Raw genomic sequence first — 21,337 nt, forward strand, 5'->3', positions numbered from 1 at the left:
CGAGGGCTAAATCACGATGGTTTTGATGTAAGCCTGAAACGTGTCAACGTTTGTTCCTTTTCTTGAGTGACTGTAATTTTTTTTTTTTTTGTACTTATGGATTACTGTAGTGTAGCTGCTAACTTTTAATAAACACACACTCCCCTGTCCCACGGTCCAGCGATGCGGCCGGGGGGAGCCTCGGTTCTCTCCCTCTTCTCCCCGCGGCACCGGCATCTCTAGTGTGGGCACCCGGCTGTGACTGCTTGCGGCTGCACAGATAGGTGCGCACTGCGCCTGCGCGAGTCGATGCGCCTGCGCAAGTCGCGCTGTGCGTCGTGACTGGCCAGGCAATCTTCTGGGGTCTATGACGTGTCCCAGAAGATTGCAGGGAGGGAGGGGGAGAGAAGAACTTCTGCCCGAGCCGCCTAGGTGGCCCGAGCGGAAGTGGGAGCGGGTACCTGTCAAAACTAGGTACCCGCTCCACCCCCAAAAAAATGACATGCCAAATGTGGCATGTCAGGGGGTCAGGACCACTTAAAGCGTAAGTTCCACTTAAAGTGGAAGGTCCCTGACTTTCTCTCTTTCTACTTTTTGCAGCTATCTGGGTTCACACTTGAACAAACCTCATAAACAACACCATAAAATACAATTTTAAAAAAGCACCGGCCCTGCCAGGGTGATGCTATTATTATCCACCATCCACCATGCCCTATAGCAGGGATATGCAAACTGTGGCCATCCAGCTGTTTCAAAACTTCAAGTCCCCTCATGCCTCTGAAGGGCCACAGTTTGCATATCCATGCCCTATAGTATTAGCGTTGACAGAGTAAACAGGAAAACATCAGCCTATTCGGAAAAAAAAAGGTTTATTTTTGGTGACATCCTGTGTTCTGTTGTGCTTTGCTGCGAAGCATGACGTCAAAGATGCAAAAATTACAGCCATCAGAATGCAGAGTGTGAAGGACTCTCATGGTCGGTGTTTTTTTAATATGCCTGGCCAGTATTTTAATTACTGGCACCAGTTAAGGCACCGGAACACTGCACTTACCCAGCATCCTCCCTAACACTTATTCCATGAACCATTCTCAATCATCCTCCCGTACAGTGCATCCGGGATGTATTCACAGCGCTTCACTTTTTTCCATATTTTTTGTTATGTTACGTGTTATTTCAAAATGAATAAAATTCCTTATTTTCCTTAAAATTCTACAAACAATACCCCATAATCACAAAGTGGAAGAAGTTTGTTTTAAATCTTTGCAAATTTATTAAAAAGAAAAAAAAAATCCCATGTACATAAGTATTTACAGCCTTCGCCATGACATTCAGAATTGAGCTCACTGATCATCCTTGAGATGTTTCTGCAACTTGATTAAAGTGCACCTGTGGTAAATTCAGATCAAGGGTCTTCAAACTTTGGCCCTCCAGTTTAAGAACTACAATTCCCATCACACCTTGTTATGTCTGTGAATGTCAGAGTTTTACAATGCCTCATGGGATGTGAAGTTCTGCAACAGCTGTGGGGCCGTAGTTTCAGGATCCCTGATTCAGATGAGTGGACATGATTTGGAAAGGCATACACCTGTCTAAAGAAAGTCCCACAGTTAAGGTGGAGGTGAGCTGTGAGCTGGATAGGGGCAGACCAGTGGATGTGGTGTACTTGGATTTCGCTAAGGCGTTTAAAACAGTTCCCCATAAGCGCTTAATTTATAAAATAAGGTCTGCAGGTATCGACAGCAGGGTTTACTCTTGGATATGGAACTGGCTAAAAGGGCGTGTCCAAAGGGTGGTAATAAACAGCGCATACTCAGACTGGTCTGAGGTGGTAAGCGGGGTCCCCCAAGGCTCAGTCCTGGGACCAACCTTGTTCAATTTATTCTTAAACAGCATTGAGGACGGGATCAGTAGTTCTATATCAGTTTTTGCAGATGACACAAAATTGGACAGGGCAATAACTGCACGGCATGAAGCAGATATCCTACAGAATGACCTGGACAAAATAACAGAGTGGGCAACGACATGGCAAATGAGGTTTAATGTGGAGAAGTGTAAGGTTTTGCACTTGGGGACTAAAAACATAAAATCACAATACACATTAGGAGGGGAACCCTTGGGGGAATCAAAAATGGAGAAAGATCTGGGAGTCTTGGTTGATGATAGATTAGGCAATAGCATGCAATGTCAAGCGGCAGCTGCCAAAGCCAGCAGAATATTAGCATGCATAAAGAAAGGGATGTATTCCAGAGATAAGTCTATAATCCTTCCACTTTATAAAACTCTCTGGTCCGACCACATCTGGAGTATTCTGTCCAGTTCTGGTCGCCAGTCCTCAGGAGGGATGTGTTGGAGCTGGAGAGAGTCCAGAGAAGGGCAACTAAACTGATTAGGGGATTGGAGGACCTTAATTATGAAGAGCGTCTGCAATCGCTTGATTTATTCTCCCTGGAGAAGAGACGCCTGAGGGGGGACATGATAGCAATTTATAAATATCTCAATGGGGATCTCAGCTTAGAAAAAAAGCTATTCAGTCGAAGGGATTGCATGAGGACTCGAGGGCATACAATGTGATTAGAGGAGAAGCGTTTTAACCTCAGGCAACGTGGGGGGTTCTTTACTGTTAGGGCTACAAGATTGTGGAATTCTCTACCACAAGAGGTGGTTTCTGTGGGAAGTATGGTGGCTTTCAAAAGACTCTTAGACGTACATCTCAAGGATCATTCAGGGCTATGTGAGATGATTACAGCCACACACACCTACACAGGTTGAACTGGATGGACTATTGTCTTTATTCAACCTCACCTACTATGTAACTATGTAACAGTTCATGTCAGAGTACAAACCAAGCCAAGTTGTCTGTGGACTGCTAAAACAGGATTGTAGTCAGGCACAGATCTGGAGAAGGGTACAGAAAAATGTCTGCAGCATAGAATGTCCCAATAAGCACAGTGGCCTCCATCATCCATAAATGGAAGAAGTTTGGAACCACCAGGACTCTTCCTAAAGCGGGCCGCCCGGCCAAACTGAGCGATCAGGGGAGAAGGGAGTCAGGGAGGTGACCAAGAAACCTATAGTCACTCTGAAAAAGCTCCAGCATTTCTCTGTGGAGAGAGAAGAACCTTCCAGAAAAACAACCATCTCTGCAGCACTCCACCAATCAGGCCTGTATGGTAGAGTGGCCAAACGGAAACCACTCAGTAAAAGACACATGACAGCCTGCCTGAAGTTTGCCAAAAGGCACCTGAAAGACCCTCAGACCATGAGAGAAACAAATTCTCTGGTCTGATGAAACAAAGATTGAACTCTTTGGCTTGAATGGCAAGCATCATGTCTGGAGGAAACCAGGCACCGCTCATCACCTGGCCAATACCATTCCTACAGTAAAGCATGGCGGTGGCATCATGCTGTGGGGATGTTTTTCAGCTGCAGGAACTGGGAGACTAGTCAGGATTGAGGGAAAGATGAATGCAGCAATGTACAGAGACATCCTTGATGAAAACCTTCTCCAAAGTGCTCTGGACCTCAGACTGGGGAGAAGATTTATCTTCCAACAGGACAATGACCCTAAGCACACAGCCAGGATAACAAAGGCATGGCTACGGGATAACTCTGTGAATGTTCTTGAGCGGCCCAGACTTGAACCCGATTGAACATCTCTGGAGAGATCTGAAAATGGCTGTACATCAACGCTCCCCATCCTACCTGATGGAGCTGGAGAGGTCCTGCAAAGACGTATGGGGGAAACTGGCCAAAAATAGGTGTGCCAAGCTTGTAGCATCATACTCAAAAAGACTTGAGGCTGTAATTGGTGCCAACAGGTTTCAACAAAGTATTGAGCAAAGGCTGTAAATACTTATGTGCAAAGCAGCCTATAGGGATGTTAAATTCTGATTAATATATAAATATAAAAAGAACCCACTAAGCACAGCAGGCACTTCTTTTTTTTTTTGTGCTCTAATAACCTGGCCTATTGTAAGTCAATGTCAGCATTTTTTCTTCTCGACATGCTTCACCGTATATTTGTTTTGGCCCATAAAGGTTTTGCAACAGCAGAATTATTATTGTAGTTAATAATGGCAAATATGCTGATCATATGATTGTCATCATGATATTATCATCTACACTAGGAGTCTGAGGTTTAGAATTAAGATTAAGTTTTGGCATGAGGAGTTTGGGGTGTGTTGAGGTTAATCAATAGCTGTGTGGGTTCAGTTAACGCTGAAGTTTAGGTTTGAACTATATTGGTCCAGATTTGAATGTGCCATAGTATACATAGTCAGTCAATCCCTGTAGAACCTGGAAATCATTATAGTAGTCACTACTACAATGATTCCTGCTATCTTCCAGGCCCCTAGCCATATGAATACAGGAGGTCGCTCGCTTGGCTTGAGCTCCATTGAGAGAACACTTTGGGGTTGATTTACTAAAACTGGCGGGTGCAAAGCCCGGTGCAGCTTCTGCAAAGAAACCAATCAGCTTCCAAGTTTTTTTTGTCAAAGCTTAATTGAACAAGCTGAATTTAGAAGCTGATTGTCAGGGATACCACATGCAGGCATCCAGCAAGAGTGATCAGATCAGTTGGCTGCACCAAGGAATCAGGACCCAGATGGATAAAGATGTAAATAAGTTTATTAAGCAAAATGACACACTCCAATACCAACACCAGTGACCATAAACAAGTAAACAAAATATAAATGATAACAGTACAAAACCCCAATAGAACCTAACAAACTATATACAAAGGGATGGAGCAAACAATTGCAGGACAGGACAGGAACAGGAGACAAGGAAAGCAGGGAGCCAGGTAAAGGAAGCAGGATGCAGGGAACAGGACTCAGGATCAGGATACAGGTTTCAGGATACAGGTTTCAGGATACAGGTTCAGACAGGGACACGGCTAGCAGAGAAAATACTGAAGCACTGAGCCTCAGTGAAGGGCGGGCTTATATTCCCTCAGCAGTCCTCCTCAGGTGCAGCTTAATTAAAAGAACAGTCCAGCTGCTGGGAGACACCCGCTGGTGGGCCCTGGAACTGCGCCCCTCAGTTCCAGGAACAACAGTGCCACCAGCAGGTGACCCACGTAATGACACAGATCCTGACAGTTCCCCCCCTTTAAGGAGCGGCCTCCGGACGCTCCATTGTGCTTCTACCCCGAAAGTCCAAAAAGGTCTCCCCTCCATGTCTGCGGGTCTTCTAGCACTCTCTAGGCCAAAGTCCTTTAACTTGCCGGAAGGCGTGCCACCAGAGTCCAGCAATTGATCATGCGCCCCACCACCAGGGTCTGGAAGCCGTCTTGGCACCCCACAGGTCAAGTTCCTGAAGAGGCGTAACATTAGGGATACACCTGCCCTCATTGCAACACATGTCCCAACACTGGGACTGAAGGCAAGCTGGACATCAAGCAGGGGAGCGCCAGCTGCATGCAGGATATCCGGCAGTGGCAAACCAGGCTGGGCAACAGACAGTGGCACATCAAACAGGGCGGCAGACCGTGGCTCAGCAGGCACTGGATCAGCAAACACTGGGTCAGCAGGCACCGGAACAGCAAGCACTGGGTCAGCGGGCACTGGAACAGCAAGCACTGGGTCAACAGGCAAAGGATCAGCAGGCACAAGATCAGCAGGCACAGGATCAGCAGGCACAGGATCAGCAGGCACAGTAGTGGTCACCAGAACAGCGGGCACGGGATCAGCTGGCACCGGATCAGCGGGCTGAGTAAGAGACACCGGATCAGCAGGCACCGGAACAGCAGGCACTGGGTCAGCGGGCACTGGAACAGCAAGCACTGGGTCAGCAGACTGGGTAGTGGTCACCAGAAAAGCGGGCACCAGAACAGCGGGCACTGGATCAGCAGGCTCAGTAGGAGGCACCGGATCAGCGGGCACTGGACCAGCAGGCATCAGAACAGCAGGCACTGGATCAGCAGGCTCAGTAGGAGGCACCGGATCAGTGGGCACTGGATCAGCAGGCTCAGTAGAAGGCACCAGATCAGCGGGCAATGTAACAGCAGGCACTGGATCAGCAGGCTCAGTAGGAGGCACCGGATCAGTGGGCACTGGAACAACAGGCATCAGAACAGCGGGCACTGGATCAGCAGGCTCAGTAGAAGGCACCGGATCAAAGGGCACTGGATCAGCAGGCTCAGTAGGAGGCACTGGATCAGCGGGCACCGGAATAGAAGGCACTGGATCAGCGGGCTCAGTAGGAGGCACCAGATCAGCGGGCACTGGAACAGCAGGCATCAGAACAGTGGGCACTGGATCAGCAGGCTCAGTAGGAGGCACCGGATCAGTGGGCACTGGATCAGCGGGCACTGGAACAACAGGCATCAGAACAGCGAGCACTGGATCAGCAGGCTCAGTAGGAGGCACCGTATCAGTGGGCACTGGATCAACAGGCTCATTAAGAGGCACCAGATCAGCGGGCACTGGATCAGCAGGCTCAGTCGGAGGCACCAGACAAGCGGGCACTGTAACAGCAGGCATCAGAACAGTGGGCACTGGATCAGCAGGCTCAGTAGGAGGCACCGGATCAGTGGGCACTGGAACAACAGGCATCAGAACAGCGGGCACTGGATCAGCAGGCTCAGTAGAAGGTACCGGATCAGTGGGCACTGGGTCAGCAGGCTCAGTAGGAGGCACTGGATCAGGGGGCACCGGAACAGCAGGCACTGGATCAGCGGGCTCAGTAGAAGGCACCAGATCAGCGGGCACTGGAACAGCAGGCATCAGAACAGTGGGCACTGGATCAGCAGGCTCAGTAGGAGGCACCAGATCAGTGGGCACTGGATCAGCAGGCACTGGAACAACAGGCATCAGAACAGCGGGCACTGGATCAGCAGGCTCAGTAGGAGGCACCGGATCAGTGGGCACTGGATCAACAGGCTCAGTTAGAGGCACCAGATCAGCGGGCACTGGATCAGCAGGCATCAGAACAGCAGGCACTTGACCAGCAGGCTCAGTAGGAGGCACCAGATCAGCGGGCACTGTAACAGCAGGCATCAGAACAGTGGGCACTGGATCAGCAGGCTCAGTAGGAGGCACCGGATCAGTGGGCACTGGATCAGCGGGCACTGGAACAACAGGCATCAGAACAGCGGGCACTGGATCAACAGGCTCAGTAGAAGGCAACGGATCAGTGGGCACTGGATCAGCAGGCTCAGTAGGAGGCACCGGATCAGCGGGCACCGGAACAGCAGGTACTGGATCAGCGGGCTCAGTAGGAGGCACCAGATCAGCGGGCACTGGAACAGCAGGCATCAGAACAGTGGGCATTGGATCAGCAGGCTCAGTAGGAGGCACCGGATCAGTGGGCACTGGATCAGCAGGCACTGGAACAACAGGCATCAGAACAGCGGGCACTAAATCAGCAGGCTCAGTAGGAGGCACCGGATCAGTGGGCACTGGATCAACAGGCTCAGTAGGAGGCACCAGATCAGCGGGCACTGGATCAGCAGGCTGGGTAACAGGTATAATTGTATGTGTTGGGAAAAATCTCCTTTTCTTTTTAGGTTTAGATACAGAAATCTTGCTAGTGGTTGCAGGGCTATGAATAGATTGTGAAGTAGATGGAAGCGAAATGGCAGTATTGGGAGATGGTGGAAAAGGAGAGACAGTTACAGAGGAGAATTTCTGAGAGGTTGCTAGGGGCAACAGAGTAGTAGAGGAAGTTTTCACAGAGTTAAATGCAGGAAAAGTGCAACTCGTTAAGCCAGGATATGAACAAGCAGTGGAAAGCAAACCATACCTAACTGAAGCTGTGGTTGCTACGGGTAACGGAGAGGAGAAACTTTGAGAAAACTGGTGTCCAGAGGCAGAAGTGGATTGGTGTGAGTTAGCTGATGCTAAATTGGAAAGATCTGACCAGGTTTGCAGTAAGGCCTGAACAAAACTCAATTTACAACCCCCTTGTCTGATTCGAGAATATACAGCATTCATGCAATCCAACAGGGCCTCTGGAGAATACACTGAATAATGTTCAATAAAATAGGGTTTATCATCTTCCAAGAGCCACACAAGAGATACCACCTGAGAGACACTAAAAGGAGGAGAATAATCATCACCACCCTTAGGGGTATTAGATAAAGCCAACTCTGCACAGAGCTGAATAAGTGGCTGAATCTCTTTGAACAAAACTCTGCCTTTGTCAACAAACGAGTGGGCCAGACGGATGCATTCCAACAACTGCTCGCTAGTGTAAGTTTTCAAAATTTGGCGACAATATTCCCTGTCTTCTGTTACAAGCAAAGAAAAATAAAAGACCTCCTCTGACTGCATCTTGCAACAACCAGAAAATTCCTAATTCCCAGGTGCAACCGATCTGATCGTTAGTGGCTTCAGTATTCTGTCAGGGATACCACATGCAGGCATCCAGCAAGAGTGATCAGATCAGTTGGCTGCACCAAGGAATCAGGACCCAGATGGATAAAGATGTAAATAAGTTTATTAAGCAAAATGACACACTCCAATACCAACACCAGTGACCATAAACAAGTAAACAAAATATAAATGATAACAGTACAAAACCCCAATAGAACCTAACAAACTATATACAAAGGGATGGAGCAAACAATTGCAGGACAGGACAGGAACAGGAGACAAGGAAAGCAGGGAGCCAGGTAAAGGAAGCAGGATGCAGGGAACAGGACTCAGGATCAGGATACAGGTTTCAGGATACAGGTTTCAGGATACAGGTTCAGACAGGGACACGGCTAGCAGAGAAAATACTGAAGCACTGAGCCTCAGTGAAGGGCGGGCTTATATTCCCTCAGCAGTCCTCCTCAGGTGCAGCTTAATTAAAAGAACAGTCCAGCTGCTGGGAGACACCCGCTGGTGGGCCCTGGAACTGCGCCCCTCAGTTCCAGGAACAACAGTGCCACCAGCAGGTGACCCACGTAATGACACAGATCCTGACACTGATTGGCCACCATTGAGAGCTGCATCAGACTTTGCACCCTCCAGATTTAGTAAATCAACCCTGTTGCATTTTCTCAATGAATACAAAGCATTTCCTGATTGGACAGTGGCATCACATTCTCCACCTCATCCAATCATAGAACTCTTTGCATTCATCCCCTGAAAGACATCCACGTCGAGTGACCTCCTGTGTTCTTTAAGCAGCAGGACAGCCGCTCAGCACGGGGTCCATGAAGATATCAGTGATTACTGTAGTAGTGGTGCCTGCTAGAGTGATTTCCAGCTTCCACAGGGACTAGCCAGGCTGGGCCAATGTACCTATGCAAAGTCGTCCATACCAAAACTTGGCTCCAGGCCAACAGCCAAATAAAATTCCCCGAATTAGACAAAAAATCTGTATTTCTGTCTATCCAGTCCTATATTTTTCCCAGCTCTAACATACAGCACAACTCGGCCTGGCATGGGAGGAGATTTTTCTCTGCTGTATTTCAGTTACCCTTACGGGTTTGTTCCTCCCCCAGCCTGTGACTGGTCTGCGAATAAAGAAGCAGCAGACTGATTTGCTCATCTCTCTGCCATTCTGCTCTCTCCTCTACATACATGAATTTGACTTGGTATCAGCCGCTTACCATGCCCTGTACAGCAGAGCTCAGTCTGTGAGAAAAGGGAAGGGGCACAACCGTAAACTACCTATAAAAAATTATATACATTTAAATAAGTTTTAATGAACACAGAGCTGGATTATTGTGTTTTTTTTTCTACCTGGAGTTCAGCGTTAAGGGTTAGGTTGGGATGAAGAAATGAATATAGGGTTAGCTTTTTAGATTACGTTAGGAGCTTGGTTGGGATTAAGGGTTGGATTTAGGGTTAGCTTTCTGAATTAGGTTAAGGGTTAGTTAGGATGCTGGGTCAGATTTGGAGTAGGCTTTATTAATTAGTTACATAGTTAGTCAGGTTGAAAAAAGACATCAGTCCATCCAGTTCAACCTATGATGTGTGTGTTTTTGCAGTTAACAGTACATTGTATACCCCTGTATGTTGTACATTGTATACCACTGTATGTTGTGGTCTTTAAGGTGCCCATCTAATAGTTTTTTTAAACTATCAATGCTCCCTGCTGATACCACTGCTTGTGGAAGAGAATTCCACATCCTTACTGCTCTGACAGTGAAGAACCCTTTATACAGTTTAAGGTTAAACCGCTTCTCTTCTAATTTTAGTAAATGCCCACATGTCTTTTTTAAATTCTCTTTCGATTAAAAGTTTGTTCCTTATGCTAGGGTCACCAGTACAGTATTTGTACATTGATATCATATCCCCCCTCAATCGTCTCTTCTCCAGAGAGAATAAGTTCAGTGCTTGTAGTGTTTCCTCATAGCTGATGTCCTCCATTCCCCTAATTATCTTTGTTGCCCTTCTCTGGACTCTCTCCAGTTCCATTACATCTTTCCTGAGGACCGGTGCCCAGAACTGGATGGCATACTTGAGATACGGTCAGACCAGAGTCCTGTATAGTGGGAGAATAATTGTTTTAACTAATTGAATCCCCTTTTTTATACATACCAGTATTCTGTTGGCTTTACTTGCAGCAGCTTGGCATTGTATGCCATTGCTGAGCTTGTTGTCTACTAGGACCCCCAGGTCCTTTTTTAGATTCCCCCAGAGGTTCTCCACCTAGTGAGTAACTTGCATTCGTATTTCTGGCACCCAAGTGTATTACCATTAGTTGGGGATGAAGAGTTGGATTTAGGGTTTGCTTTGTGGATTAGGTTAAGGGTTAGGTTGGGATGATGGGTTGCATTAGGGTTAGCTTTATTGATACATTTAAGGGCTTAGGTTGGGATGAAGAGTTGGATTTGGGGTTAGCTTTATGTATTAGGTTAAGAGTTAGGTTGGGATAAAGGGTGGGATTTAGTGTTAGATTTATGGATTAGGTTAAGGGTTAGGTTGGGTTGAAGGGTTGGATGAGGGTTAGCTTTATGGATTAGGGAAAGGGTTAGGTTGAGTTGAAGGGTTTGATTAGGGTTAGCTTTATGGATTAGTTTAAGGGTTTAGGTTTGGGGTTAGCTTTAGGAATTAGGTTGGGATAAAGGGTGGGATTTAGTGTTAGGTTTATGGATTAGGTTTATGGATTGGGTTAAGCGTTTAGGTTTGGATCAAGAGTTTGATTTTGGGTTAGCTTTATGGATTAGGTTAAGGGTGGAGTTGGGATGAAGAGTGGGATTTAGTGTTATGTTTTTGGATTAGGTTTAGAGTTAGGCTGGGATGAAGGGTTGGATTAAGGTTAGCTTTATTGATAAATTTAGGGCTTAGGCTGGGATGAAGAGTTTGATTTGGGGTTAGCCCTATGGATTAGGTTAAGCATTAGGTTGGAATGAAGGGTGGGATTTAGTGTTAGATTTATGGATTGTTTTAAGGTGTTAGGTTGGGATGAAGGTTGGGATTAGGGTTAGCTTTATGGATTAATTTAAGGGTTTAGGTTGTTGGGGTCATCTTTATGGATTAGGTTAAGGGTTGGGTTGGGATCAAGGGTGGGGTTTAGGGTTAGTTTTATGGATTAGATTAAGGGTTAGGTTGGAATGAAGGATTACATTTAAGTTTGGCTTTATGGATTAGGTTAAGGGTTAGGTTGGGGTTAAGTGTTACATTTAGGGATATAGTTTAGGTTACAAATTTGATTTGGGGTTAGCTTGAGGTTTAGTATTAGGGTTCTGCACACTCTTACAGTGGAGCAGAGGCACACTCCCTGTACATCTGAGGGACCTTTTAAACAGTCATTGGCATTGTCATGTGGAGGACCAGGGAGCCACACCTATACAAATACAGACTTTTGAAATCTAAACCCAGCATAGCCACCCTAGGAGACCTATGAACTGCTTTGGAAGGTATAATCTGATATTTTACACTGCCAGATTTCTATTTAGGATGTTACCTTAAATTTTGTCATTTTAACATGGGTCACTTTTAAGTAAATATATACCAGAAGTTCCTACCTCTCCATTTCCAATACAAGAGCCGTCTCTCCCCTGTGATCTGCTTACCCTCTGAAATTAGGAGCACGTTGCAGGCAGACATGAGTAATGTCCCTGAGCTCCATGGGATCTGGATGTTGTCATGAATGACATATTCCAGAGTCCAAATGAGAACAATTTATTCAGAGTGAACTACATTAAGTCAGACAAATAGGGCTTGCCCCTGCTTGGATCCCATGTAGAGAACAATTTAACTATTACAGTGGCCAACACAGATGGGGGGTTCGAAATGCATGCTGTACAATTCTGTTTAATTATCCTATGAAAGCTCCATAAATTTGTATGCTTGGCTGTTCTGATCTTAGAACTGTTAATCGAGAAGGGAAGGAACTGTCAGGGGACAATAGTGATTGAAACTGTTTTTTTCAGTGAGGCTCTAGGCATGGTAGCTGTTTTGGCTACCCATCCCCTTCATTGATGTTTATAAGGAATGCAGTGGGCACAGAAACGCTGCTCCATTTGCTTTATCTGTACTGATATTACTCCATTGAACACCAACTACTTACAAATGCATCATCCCCTGCCCGAAGCTTCAGCCCTACAGCCTCTATTCCCCTGGTTTACTGCAGGAGCATGAATGTTGTAGCTGAGCCCCCTGGACGTGTACTGAGCCTTAAAGCCTCAAATACCTTTTTTTAACAAAAATACCCCTATAATACTAATCCATCGCCCTTTACAGAACCGCTATTCTCATACTTACAAGGTGTACGGTATTGGATTTTAGTCAAAATCTTACTTTTAAAAATGCTGTCTGGGCACGGCCATCTTGGATGTGGGCAACTGAAGCCGCAGTGTAATCTGCTGTGTCGTCCTTCCTGATTCTTCTAGCGTATGGCCACCTTTATCCTACCCCAAACAATGGCATTCGGTTTGCCTTGTTTGTATCTACAGGCTGTAGTGTTCGTTCCCTACAACTGATCGCAGGCAAAGGCTTTCAAATTTGTTACTGTTCAGCAATTATTCCATCTTCTCTAAAGAAAACAAAACAATAAGACCCCGTTCAGACAGGGGCGACACGACTTGCTGGGGCGACCTCGGCGCGACTTGCACGGCTTTCATATAATTGAAGTTAATGCGAGTCGCCTCCAGGTAGCCCCAAAGTAGTACAGGACCCTTTTTCTAAGTCGGAGCGACTTGTGTCGCTCCTATTAGAACGGGTCCTGTACTACTCAATGGCGGGCGACCGACCGCGACTTGTCAGGCGACCAAGTCGCCTGACAAGTCGCGCTAGTGTGAATGGAGTCTTGGTTTTTATTTAATGATTTTGTTTTTGTTTTTTCACGCAGAACTATTAAAGATAAGATCAGCAAAAATTAGGATAAGGGTGTATTATGACTGATCTGGATGAATAAGGACAGCTCTTGTGTCTTTAGTGACGGAACTGCACATTTTCAAATGATGTCCCAGATCTGACCACCACTAACTGGTGAGGAAGCTAAGGAATGAGCAACAATGGGAAACCATGTCAGAACTTGCAACAACTGTGGGTTCTGGGCCATGACTACGCCCATTCACACCAGAGGGTGGTGGGTCTACGCTGGGTGGCTAGTTCAGTGATGTCCCACTGCATGACAATACAAAATGCCTTGTCTCCCTATTTGCCCGGTTCACACCATTGTGTTTAGGTGGTGTGTGGGAGGTGTATTCTGAAAAAAAAAAAACGTTCTGTGCATGGCAATCCATTGTCTTGCACCAAGCGGCTGGTAGTTGGACTTGTGTGACAACTCAATAAAGTTTGTTAAGAAAAAAAGGAACAGTGCAATGCACCAAGATCAGCACATGAGCACTGCGCTGATGGTATCAGGACAATCCCCCCCCCCCGGAAATTATCCCCCCGGAAAACATCCCCCTGGACATAATCCCCCCGGGACAACATCCCTGCGGGACAACATCCCCCGGGCAATATCCCCCGGGACAATATCCCCCCGGAAAACATCCCCCTGGACATAGGGTTAGAGGGGGGATATTGTCTAGGGGGATATTGTGCAGAAAGGATATTGTCCGGGGGGATGTTGTCCAGGGGGGATATAGTCCGGGGGATACTGTCCGGGGGGATGTTGTCCAGGGGGGATATTGTCCGGGGGATACTGGCCGGGAGGATATTGGCCTAGAATCCTGCGCTGATCAGGGCCAGACCACACCGCACACCAAAATGCTTTTTGCACATCTGTGTCTGTTTTTTTCTTAGTCGTTGTCGCATGTATGCAACCAGTGAAATCAGGGCAGCCCAAACTTTGGATCTGCATACATGTTGCAGATGAGCAACTCAGAAATTACTAAGCCAGAGACTGCCAGTCAACTAGCATTTCCAGTTCCTAATGGCAACCTCCATATTTCTCTAAGTTCAGGCTTGCGGTAATGCCTCCCTAATTGGGTTTAGGTTTTCCTGTATCACTGATGGACAATTTCCCACTAAAGCGATATAGATAAAACCCTCAACAAGGTCCTCTCTGCCCTTATAAAGCAGTGGTCAGGATTTAATGTGGGAGAAATTTTCTTCATTTTAAGTATTTTGTTCCGGTTTTTGGCTTTGGAGGCGAAAACCTCTTCCCAATCTACAAACCATCTGTCTAAGTGGATTGCCTGGTCCTCTTGGGTATTTCGCCTTTGTGATCATAATCATTCTCCAAACATTCTTTTAAAATAGAGCTTGGGACTACAAGATTCTGAAATGCTTGGGAACTGACAGTAAAAATATCAGCTGCTCACTCAATATATAACTAACGAGGTCAATGCACGATGGGAGAGGTACTTTGCCTATTGCATAATACAGTATACAGTAACAATTTCCAGCACACATACCCACTAGGCAATAAAGAGGACACATAAAATCTGTTTCTAATTTAAAATGCATTGGAAGATGTGCAAGACTCATGCTGTGTCAAGGCACCTCTACCGCATGCAGCTTCCACATATTCGACCTCCAGATGAGTTTCCCTCCAGGTTGTTCAGTGCTATATTTTATATGTCTTAGTGCTTTCTGTAGCTTTCTGTAGACTACACAATACAGAAACATACAGTACCACTTGTATTTGAAAATGTGTGCAACCTAGATATCTACTCTGATTTTCCATTAGATATGTCCCCTTTAATGACTAATATAGCTAAGTGGTGGGGAAATTTGTCATGTCCTGGAAAAACAAGAGTCCGTATGTGTTGCATATCCAACGAACGAGCATGGAATGTATTCTATATGACAAGCAGCCACTGATTCTAAGGACAGCTTCTAGGGAAGCCTTTCTCAATTAGTGTTCTATGCATCCTTAGGGTTCTTCTAGAAGTTACTAGGGGTTTCTTGAGCAATAGGGAGTGGTGACTAGATCACCTGGTTGATGGTACCTGCATAGTTCTGGCAGCGTCACTTGGTAAGACCAGACGCATGGGACCAGTGGTGCCTCTCTAACCACTGACACCAGTGATCCATTTAGCTGTCTGTGAGGAGCATTCTGTAAATTGACCAACAATGTTAAGGCATCATTCTTCCTATTCCACAAAGGGAACACTTCTCACAATGACCACCAATCTAAGGGGGCCATTCTGCCCTAACCACCAATGTAGGGACCACATAGTTACATAGTTAGGGAGGTTGAAAAAAGACACCAGTCAATCCAGTTCAACCTATGATGTGTGTTTGCTGCTAACCGTACATTGTATACCCCTGTATGTTGTGGACTTTAAGGTGCCCATCTAATAGTTTTTTGAAACTATCAATGCTTCCTGCTGATACCACTGTTTGCGGAAGAGAATTCCACATCCTTACTGCTCTCACAGTAAGGAACCCCCTTCGTATTTTAAGGTTAAATAGCCTTTTCTCTAGTTTTAGTGAGTGGCCAAGTGTCTTATTGTATTTCCTTTCTCTGAATAGGTTTTTCCATATGCTAGGGTTGCCAGTACAATATTTGTACATTGATATCATATCCCCCCTCAATCGTCTCTTCTCCAGAGAGAATAAGTTCCCTTACAGAGTATCAGTGTATTGGGGTCCTTCTCCACTCACCACCTCTTACACTGACTACCAATGTAAGGAGGGCCTTCTCTATCACCACCAAATAAGTGGGTACTACAATGGCCACCAATGTAGTATAGAGGCACTGCACTGATGTATTCAGGCATTTTTCCATTGACCACTGATATAAGGGAACAAGTCTCCCACTGACCACCAATTATTTAGGCAGGGAAATTTCTACTGACCACGATTGTTAGAGGGCACTATAATGATCACGAATGCAAGGGGACCTTTCTTTGCAGACCACACATTTAAAAGAGCATTGTTCCACTGACCACCAATATATAGGGGCACTGCAGACTACCAATGTAAAAGGTTCCTTCCTCACTGGCCCCCAATGTAAGAGGGTCTTTCTCTGCTGACCACAATTTAAGGGGGTCTTTCTCTACTGATCTCCAGTGTAAGGGGGCGTTTCTCTACTGATGACCAATGTAAACAGGTTCTGCTCTGCTGACCACCAGTATAATGAGATTATACACTGCTCACTAATGTAGTCATGTATTTCTCCACTACTCACTGATATAAAGGGACGTTTTGGCATATAGATCAATGATGTGTTACAAAATGGTCATCTATTGTATCCCATACACTATGTGCACTCCATTGTTAATTATCTTATTTCTTATTAAATCGACAATTCACTGATCATAATAATGCCCTATGTTCTGTAGAAATATTAATTCTTACTGAGGGTACCCTGAGGTCTAATTTTTTTTTCAGGGGTTCCAATATTCTAAAAATGTTGAGATGAGTTGCCCTAAAGAACTGATGTACAGTAACTCTCAGCATTCTCTATTAAGATTGACATGCACATTACAACTTGATTTTACAAACTCCGTATTCTTTGGATTTACCAATATCATGTAATGTAAGAACCTAATTAAACAATTCATTTCGTTTTATCCAGTCAGGTGGGCCCTTGAACTAGATAGCTGTTGGTAGATATAAAGAAGATTGGACACTAAAATTGCAATGTTTAGGGTCCGTTTTTGGGTGCAGGATGCAATCAAACGACGTTACAGATTTAAAAATTTCGGAGACAATTTTGTGATGACTTTGGTTGATTAGTAGGGTTAACTTGAGGTTGACAGATAAGGTTTCCGGATGTTGGAAGCACTCAATATCACACACACACAGATCTTCAGACGGACCGAACTATGGGACTTTTATATAGCGTTGATGTGCAGCTTCATTTTCGATCTCCGTTGCCATGTTCGGAAAAAGAACGCAATACCGTTATGGTTGGTTGTCTTATTCTAAGAAAATCCTAGGCGGGAAGTAAGCCACGTGTAGGAATAGATCGCCACTTGATAAGCCACCCAAACTTTTATTTCTTCTGTTGTGAGTGACAATCACTAAAGATGTTACATATTCATCCATGTTCATCGTTAAGCGTTACTAAATTTATGCATGGTGGTCACAGGCAATGACTTTAGTAATCGCATCAGCAAACAATCCACCCATCAAAAGTCCCTTTTTGTACCCGACACACACCTAGACTATTTTATAGTCTGTGTACGAGCTGTGAACTTGGCGCCAGGTTTTCCCCTTTTACAGGATGTCTCTCGCTGTGTGGGACTGGCATTAAAACCACAGCACGGTCAATGGACTTTTTTCTGCTGAGTTTTCATGCAGATCTTTCCCACACATTTATGAAACAATGGCTTATGAATACCTTTTGCTGGGAAACTTTTTTTTAAATCGAATCAAGCAGAGCTAAAAAACAAACCGATCGATAAATCACCTTTAAAGTGTAAGTACAGCCAAACGTTTTTAGTGGTTAGCACTTCTGCCTTGCAGCACTGGGGTCTGTGGTTCGACTTCCAACTATGACAACACCAGCATGGAGTTTGCAAGTGCTCCCTGTGGTTGTGTGGGTTTCCTCCCACACTCCAAAGACATGCTGGTAGGTTAATTGGCTCCTCTCTGTATTGGCCCCTAGTATGTGTATATATGAATTATGAGTTCGTGACCTTAGAATGTAAGCTCCCTGAGGGCAGGGACTGATGTGAATGGTACATCATGAAAAACACTGCCTACATTTTCGAAAAGTGGTAAAGGATTAAAACCCTTGTCTGGTATTCACTTCCATCTGGGTCTTCATAAGTAAGGCAAAATCTTACTTGCTGTGAAAATGTGGAATAGACTCCCTCCAGAGGTGGTTCTGGCTAGCTCACTAGATTGCTTTAAAAAAGGCCTGATCCAGGGAATATCCGATTGCTTCTCAGGGGTTCAGAAAAGATTTTTTTTCCCCTGCTGTAGCAAATTGGATCATGTTTTGCTGGGGTTTTTTCACCTTCCTCTGGATCAACTGCGGGTATAGGATTGTGCATATGGGATTGTATGGTTGGGTTTTCATTACTGTTTATTTTTTGTTTTTTTATTGGTTGGGCTTGTGTCTTTTTTCAACCTGACTAACTATGTAACTATGGTGACAACAATTTCTCTAGGCAGGAAATGAGGACAAGTCTACAACAGGGGCACAGGCAGCAATACAAAGCTGACAATGGTTTCAGCTTCCCCATACTCTACAAAAAAAAAAAAATTTTGATGTGGTTAAATCCTAATTATCAATAATCTTATATCCATTAAAAATCCCAGAGTTTATGGCCAGTTTTAGATAATCAGAAACATGATTGTAATAAGAACAAAAGATGTCAGGCTTTGGTGGGTAGACTGAACTAAAGCCCACGTGCCAACATTTCAAAGTAACACTCCAAGTACCTTCAGCTGCTATACCTTGGTGTAACAGTAATATTTGATATCCATGTTACCTAGTAGGAGAACAGTAAAAAATAAAGTAGCTGGTATCTTTTATTGGCTAACAAGTGTCAGCCTTTCGAAAATCCTGTGGTCCAAAGTGATGATATTTGAATTAACTGAATTATAATGTGTAAAGTTTCCAGGTGTTTAGAGAGATAACAGATGGGCTCTAGAAATAAAACTCCAGGCAGTATAACAATGGAGACACAAAGCCAGTCCAGGTCAGTATTCTGCAAAACTTGAACTTAACAATAAAATAGTTTTTTCATACCCTAACACATTTAGCATTGACCTAGATGATCACAGAAAATCCAAAGTTCATAGAATTATTCGTCTACACAATGGATGTCCATGACCATCTTTAAAAAAAAGTTAGCCTATCATAAATAAATATTTCAAAACATTTTGGAGTGATACTTGGATTTTGTATTCTGCAAAACTTGAACTTAACAATAAAATAGTTTTTCCATACCCTAACACATTTAGCGTTGACCTAGATGATTACAGAAAATCCAAGGTTCGTAGAATTATTCGTTTACACAATGGATGTCCATGACCATCTTTAAAAAAGGCTAGCCTATCATAAAGATTTCAAAATATTTTGGAGTGATACTTGGATTTTGTATTCTGCAAAACTTGAACTTGACAATAAAATAGTTTTTCCATACCCTAACACATTTAGCATTGACCTAGATGATTACAGAAAATAGAAAGTTCGTAGAATGATTTGTCTACACAATGGATGTCCATGACCATCTTTAAAAAAGCCTAGCCTATCATAAATAAAGATTTCAAAAGATTTTGGAGTGATACTTGGATTTTGTATTCTGCAAAACTTGAACTTGACAATAAAATAGTTTTTCCATACCCTAACACATTTAGCATTGACCTAGATGATTACAGAAAATAGAAAGTTCGTAGAATGATTTGTCTACACAATGGATGTCCATGACCATCTTTAAAAAAAAGCTAGCCTATCATAAATAAATCAAAACATTTTAGAGTGATACTTGGATTTTAATTGGATTACTTAAGCTAAATACACAAGCTTTTAGGACCCATTAGGTTCCTTCCTTAGATATTCTATCATTGTAAAAATGATTCTGAAACCCACAGTCAAAAGAAGAACAAGGAAAAAACAGTGAAACAAAACCATACAGCTATTTTCTTTTTCTTGAGTAGTAAAAGTTATTGTAAACGATTTAAATATATAGATAGTGATCAGAGGTTAGGGGTGTCATTGGGCTAATTGACTAATGTTCTAGAGAAAGGAAGCCTAGGCACACTTCTCACCTAAGAGCAATTTCAAAATGTCCATAATGGGCCATACACACTATAAGATTTTCTGAAGACTTTTTCCTTTAGATTTACCAAAACCATATAATATGAGGTCAAACCTAAACACTTTCAATTTGTATGCAATCTGACAGGCCCTTGCACTACATAGAAAAGGTAAATCTGAAGGAAATCTAACCACAAAAGTTGGATAGTGTGTATCCAGCTTAAGGGACAGGCTTTGTTGTCAGAGGTCCGAACCATAAAGGTACATAAAATTCCAGTCTATTTTTAGATAACTAGATACATAACAAATCTATGATGCTGAAGTTAAAGAAATGTTACGGTACAGTTGGTAAAAACTGAAAACCAGGGACTCATTCACTTTCAAGGTACGAACCACCAAAACCTCAAATTGGTCCCTGTAGATCAAGGCAGATGTCAAGGCTGAAACAAAACACAACTGAGCTCCAGTTAAGTTTACACATGTAGAAATGAAAGGGACTTACTTGGTTGTCCCATTCTCAGACAGCTGAAAATCAGCAGCATCAGAGCCTTCATCATGCTGGGTTTGCCTTGCCCTTCCTCAGCCGGTATCCAAAGGCGCTGGCTTCCAGTAAGCCCTCAGCAGGCAGCGTAGCACAGGCACAGCTGGACAGGCAGACACAGAGCTGAGTGGGGGCAAGGAGTCAGAGAACTCCAGGTTTTGTTCCTCCACAGCAGAGTTCTCAGCTTATAAGTAAGAGGAGATATAAAGAAGAGAGGGGAAGTTGGAGAAGTGACAGCAAAGATAGCAGTGGACAGCTGTGCAGATTGCTGTGCTCACACAACACTGTGTGTGATGAGCCTTGTGCAGGAAATAAGCAGGACTAAGGGAGGTCTTATGCAGCTGGATAGCATTGAGGAGGAAATGCCTTTTACACAAGTAAAGACATTCTCTAAGGAGCCCGAATACCAGAAAAACAGACCCCCCTCCTCCTTACACACGTCCAGAAGGCGGGGTGTACTGGGACCCCCACCAAGGAGGATCAACTTGATGTTTTTGCCACTCTGAAGTTCTGTTCTGTTTGTGTTCTGTGTGGCCTCCACAATGGGCTATTTTCGGCAGTTAGCAAAAAAAAGGTTTTCTACTAATAAAGCCGAACGTTTGTAGTAAAGTGGCACTCTAGCATGTTTTACATAGCTCCCAACTGTCCCTCATTCGGAGGATCTGTCCCTCTTTTATCTGTTTCAATGTTTTTATTAACCACTTAAGCCCCGGAAGATTTTACCCCCTTCCTGACCAGGGCCTATTTTGCGATTCGGCACTGCGTGACTTTAACGGACAATTGCGCGGTCGTGTGACGCTGTACCCTAACGAATTTGAC

At 44.4% G+C, this 21,337-nt stretch overlaps 1 protein-coding gene across 1 annotated transcript in view; it reads right to left on the reverse strand.

Annotated features, from left to right (window-relative positions):
• The window catches only part of ENG (endoglin), a 93,283-nt gene extending 72,387 nt beyond the window's left edge, over nucleotides 1-20,896 (reverse strand). Inside the window, exon 1 of the mRNA XM_082264239.1 lies at nucleotides 20,480-20,896. Within this exon, the coding sequence (XP_082120365.1) occupies nucleotides 20,480-20,534 (55 nt within the window). The 5' untranslated portion in view covers nucleotides 20,535-20,896. The remainder of the gene's footprint in view (nucleotides 1-20,479) is intronic.
• Nucleotides 20,897-21,337: the final 441 nt, after the last annotated feature.

Source organism: Pelophylax lessonae (assembly GCF_965119305.1).
Source record: "Pelophylax lessonae genome assembly, chromosome: 7".
Taxonomy (NCBI): Eukaryota; Metazoa; Chordata; class Amphibia; order Anura; family Ranidae; genus Pelophylax; species Pelophylax lessonae.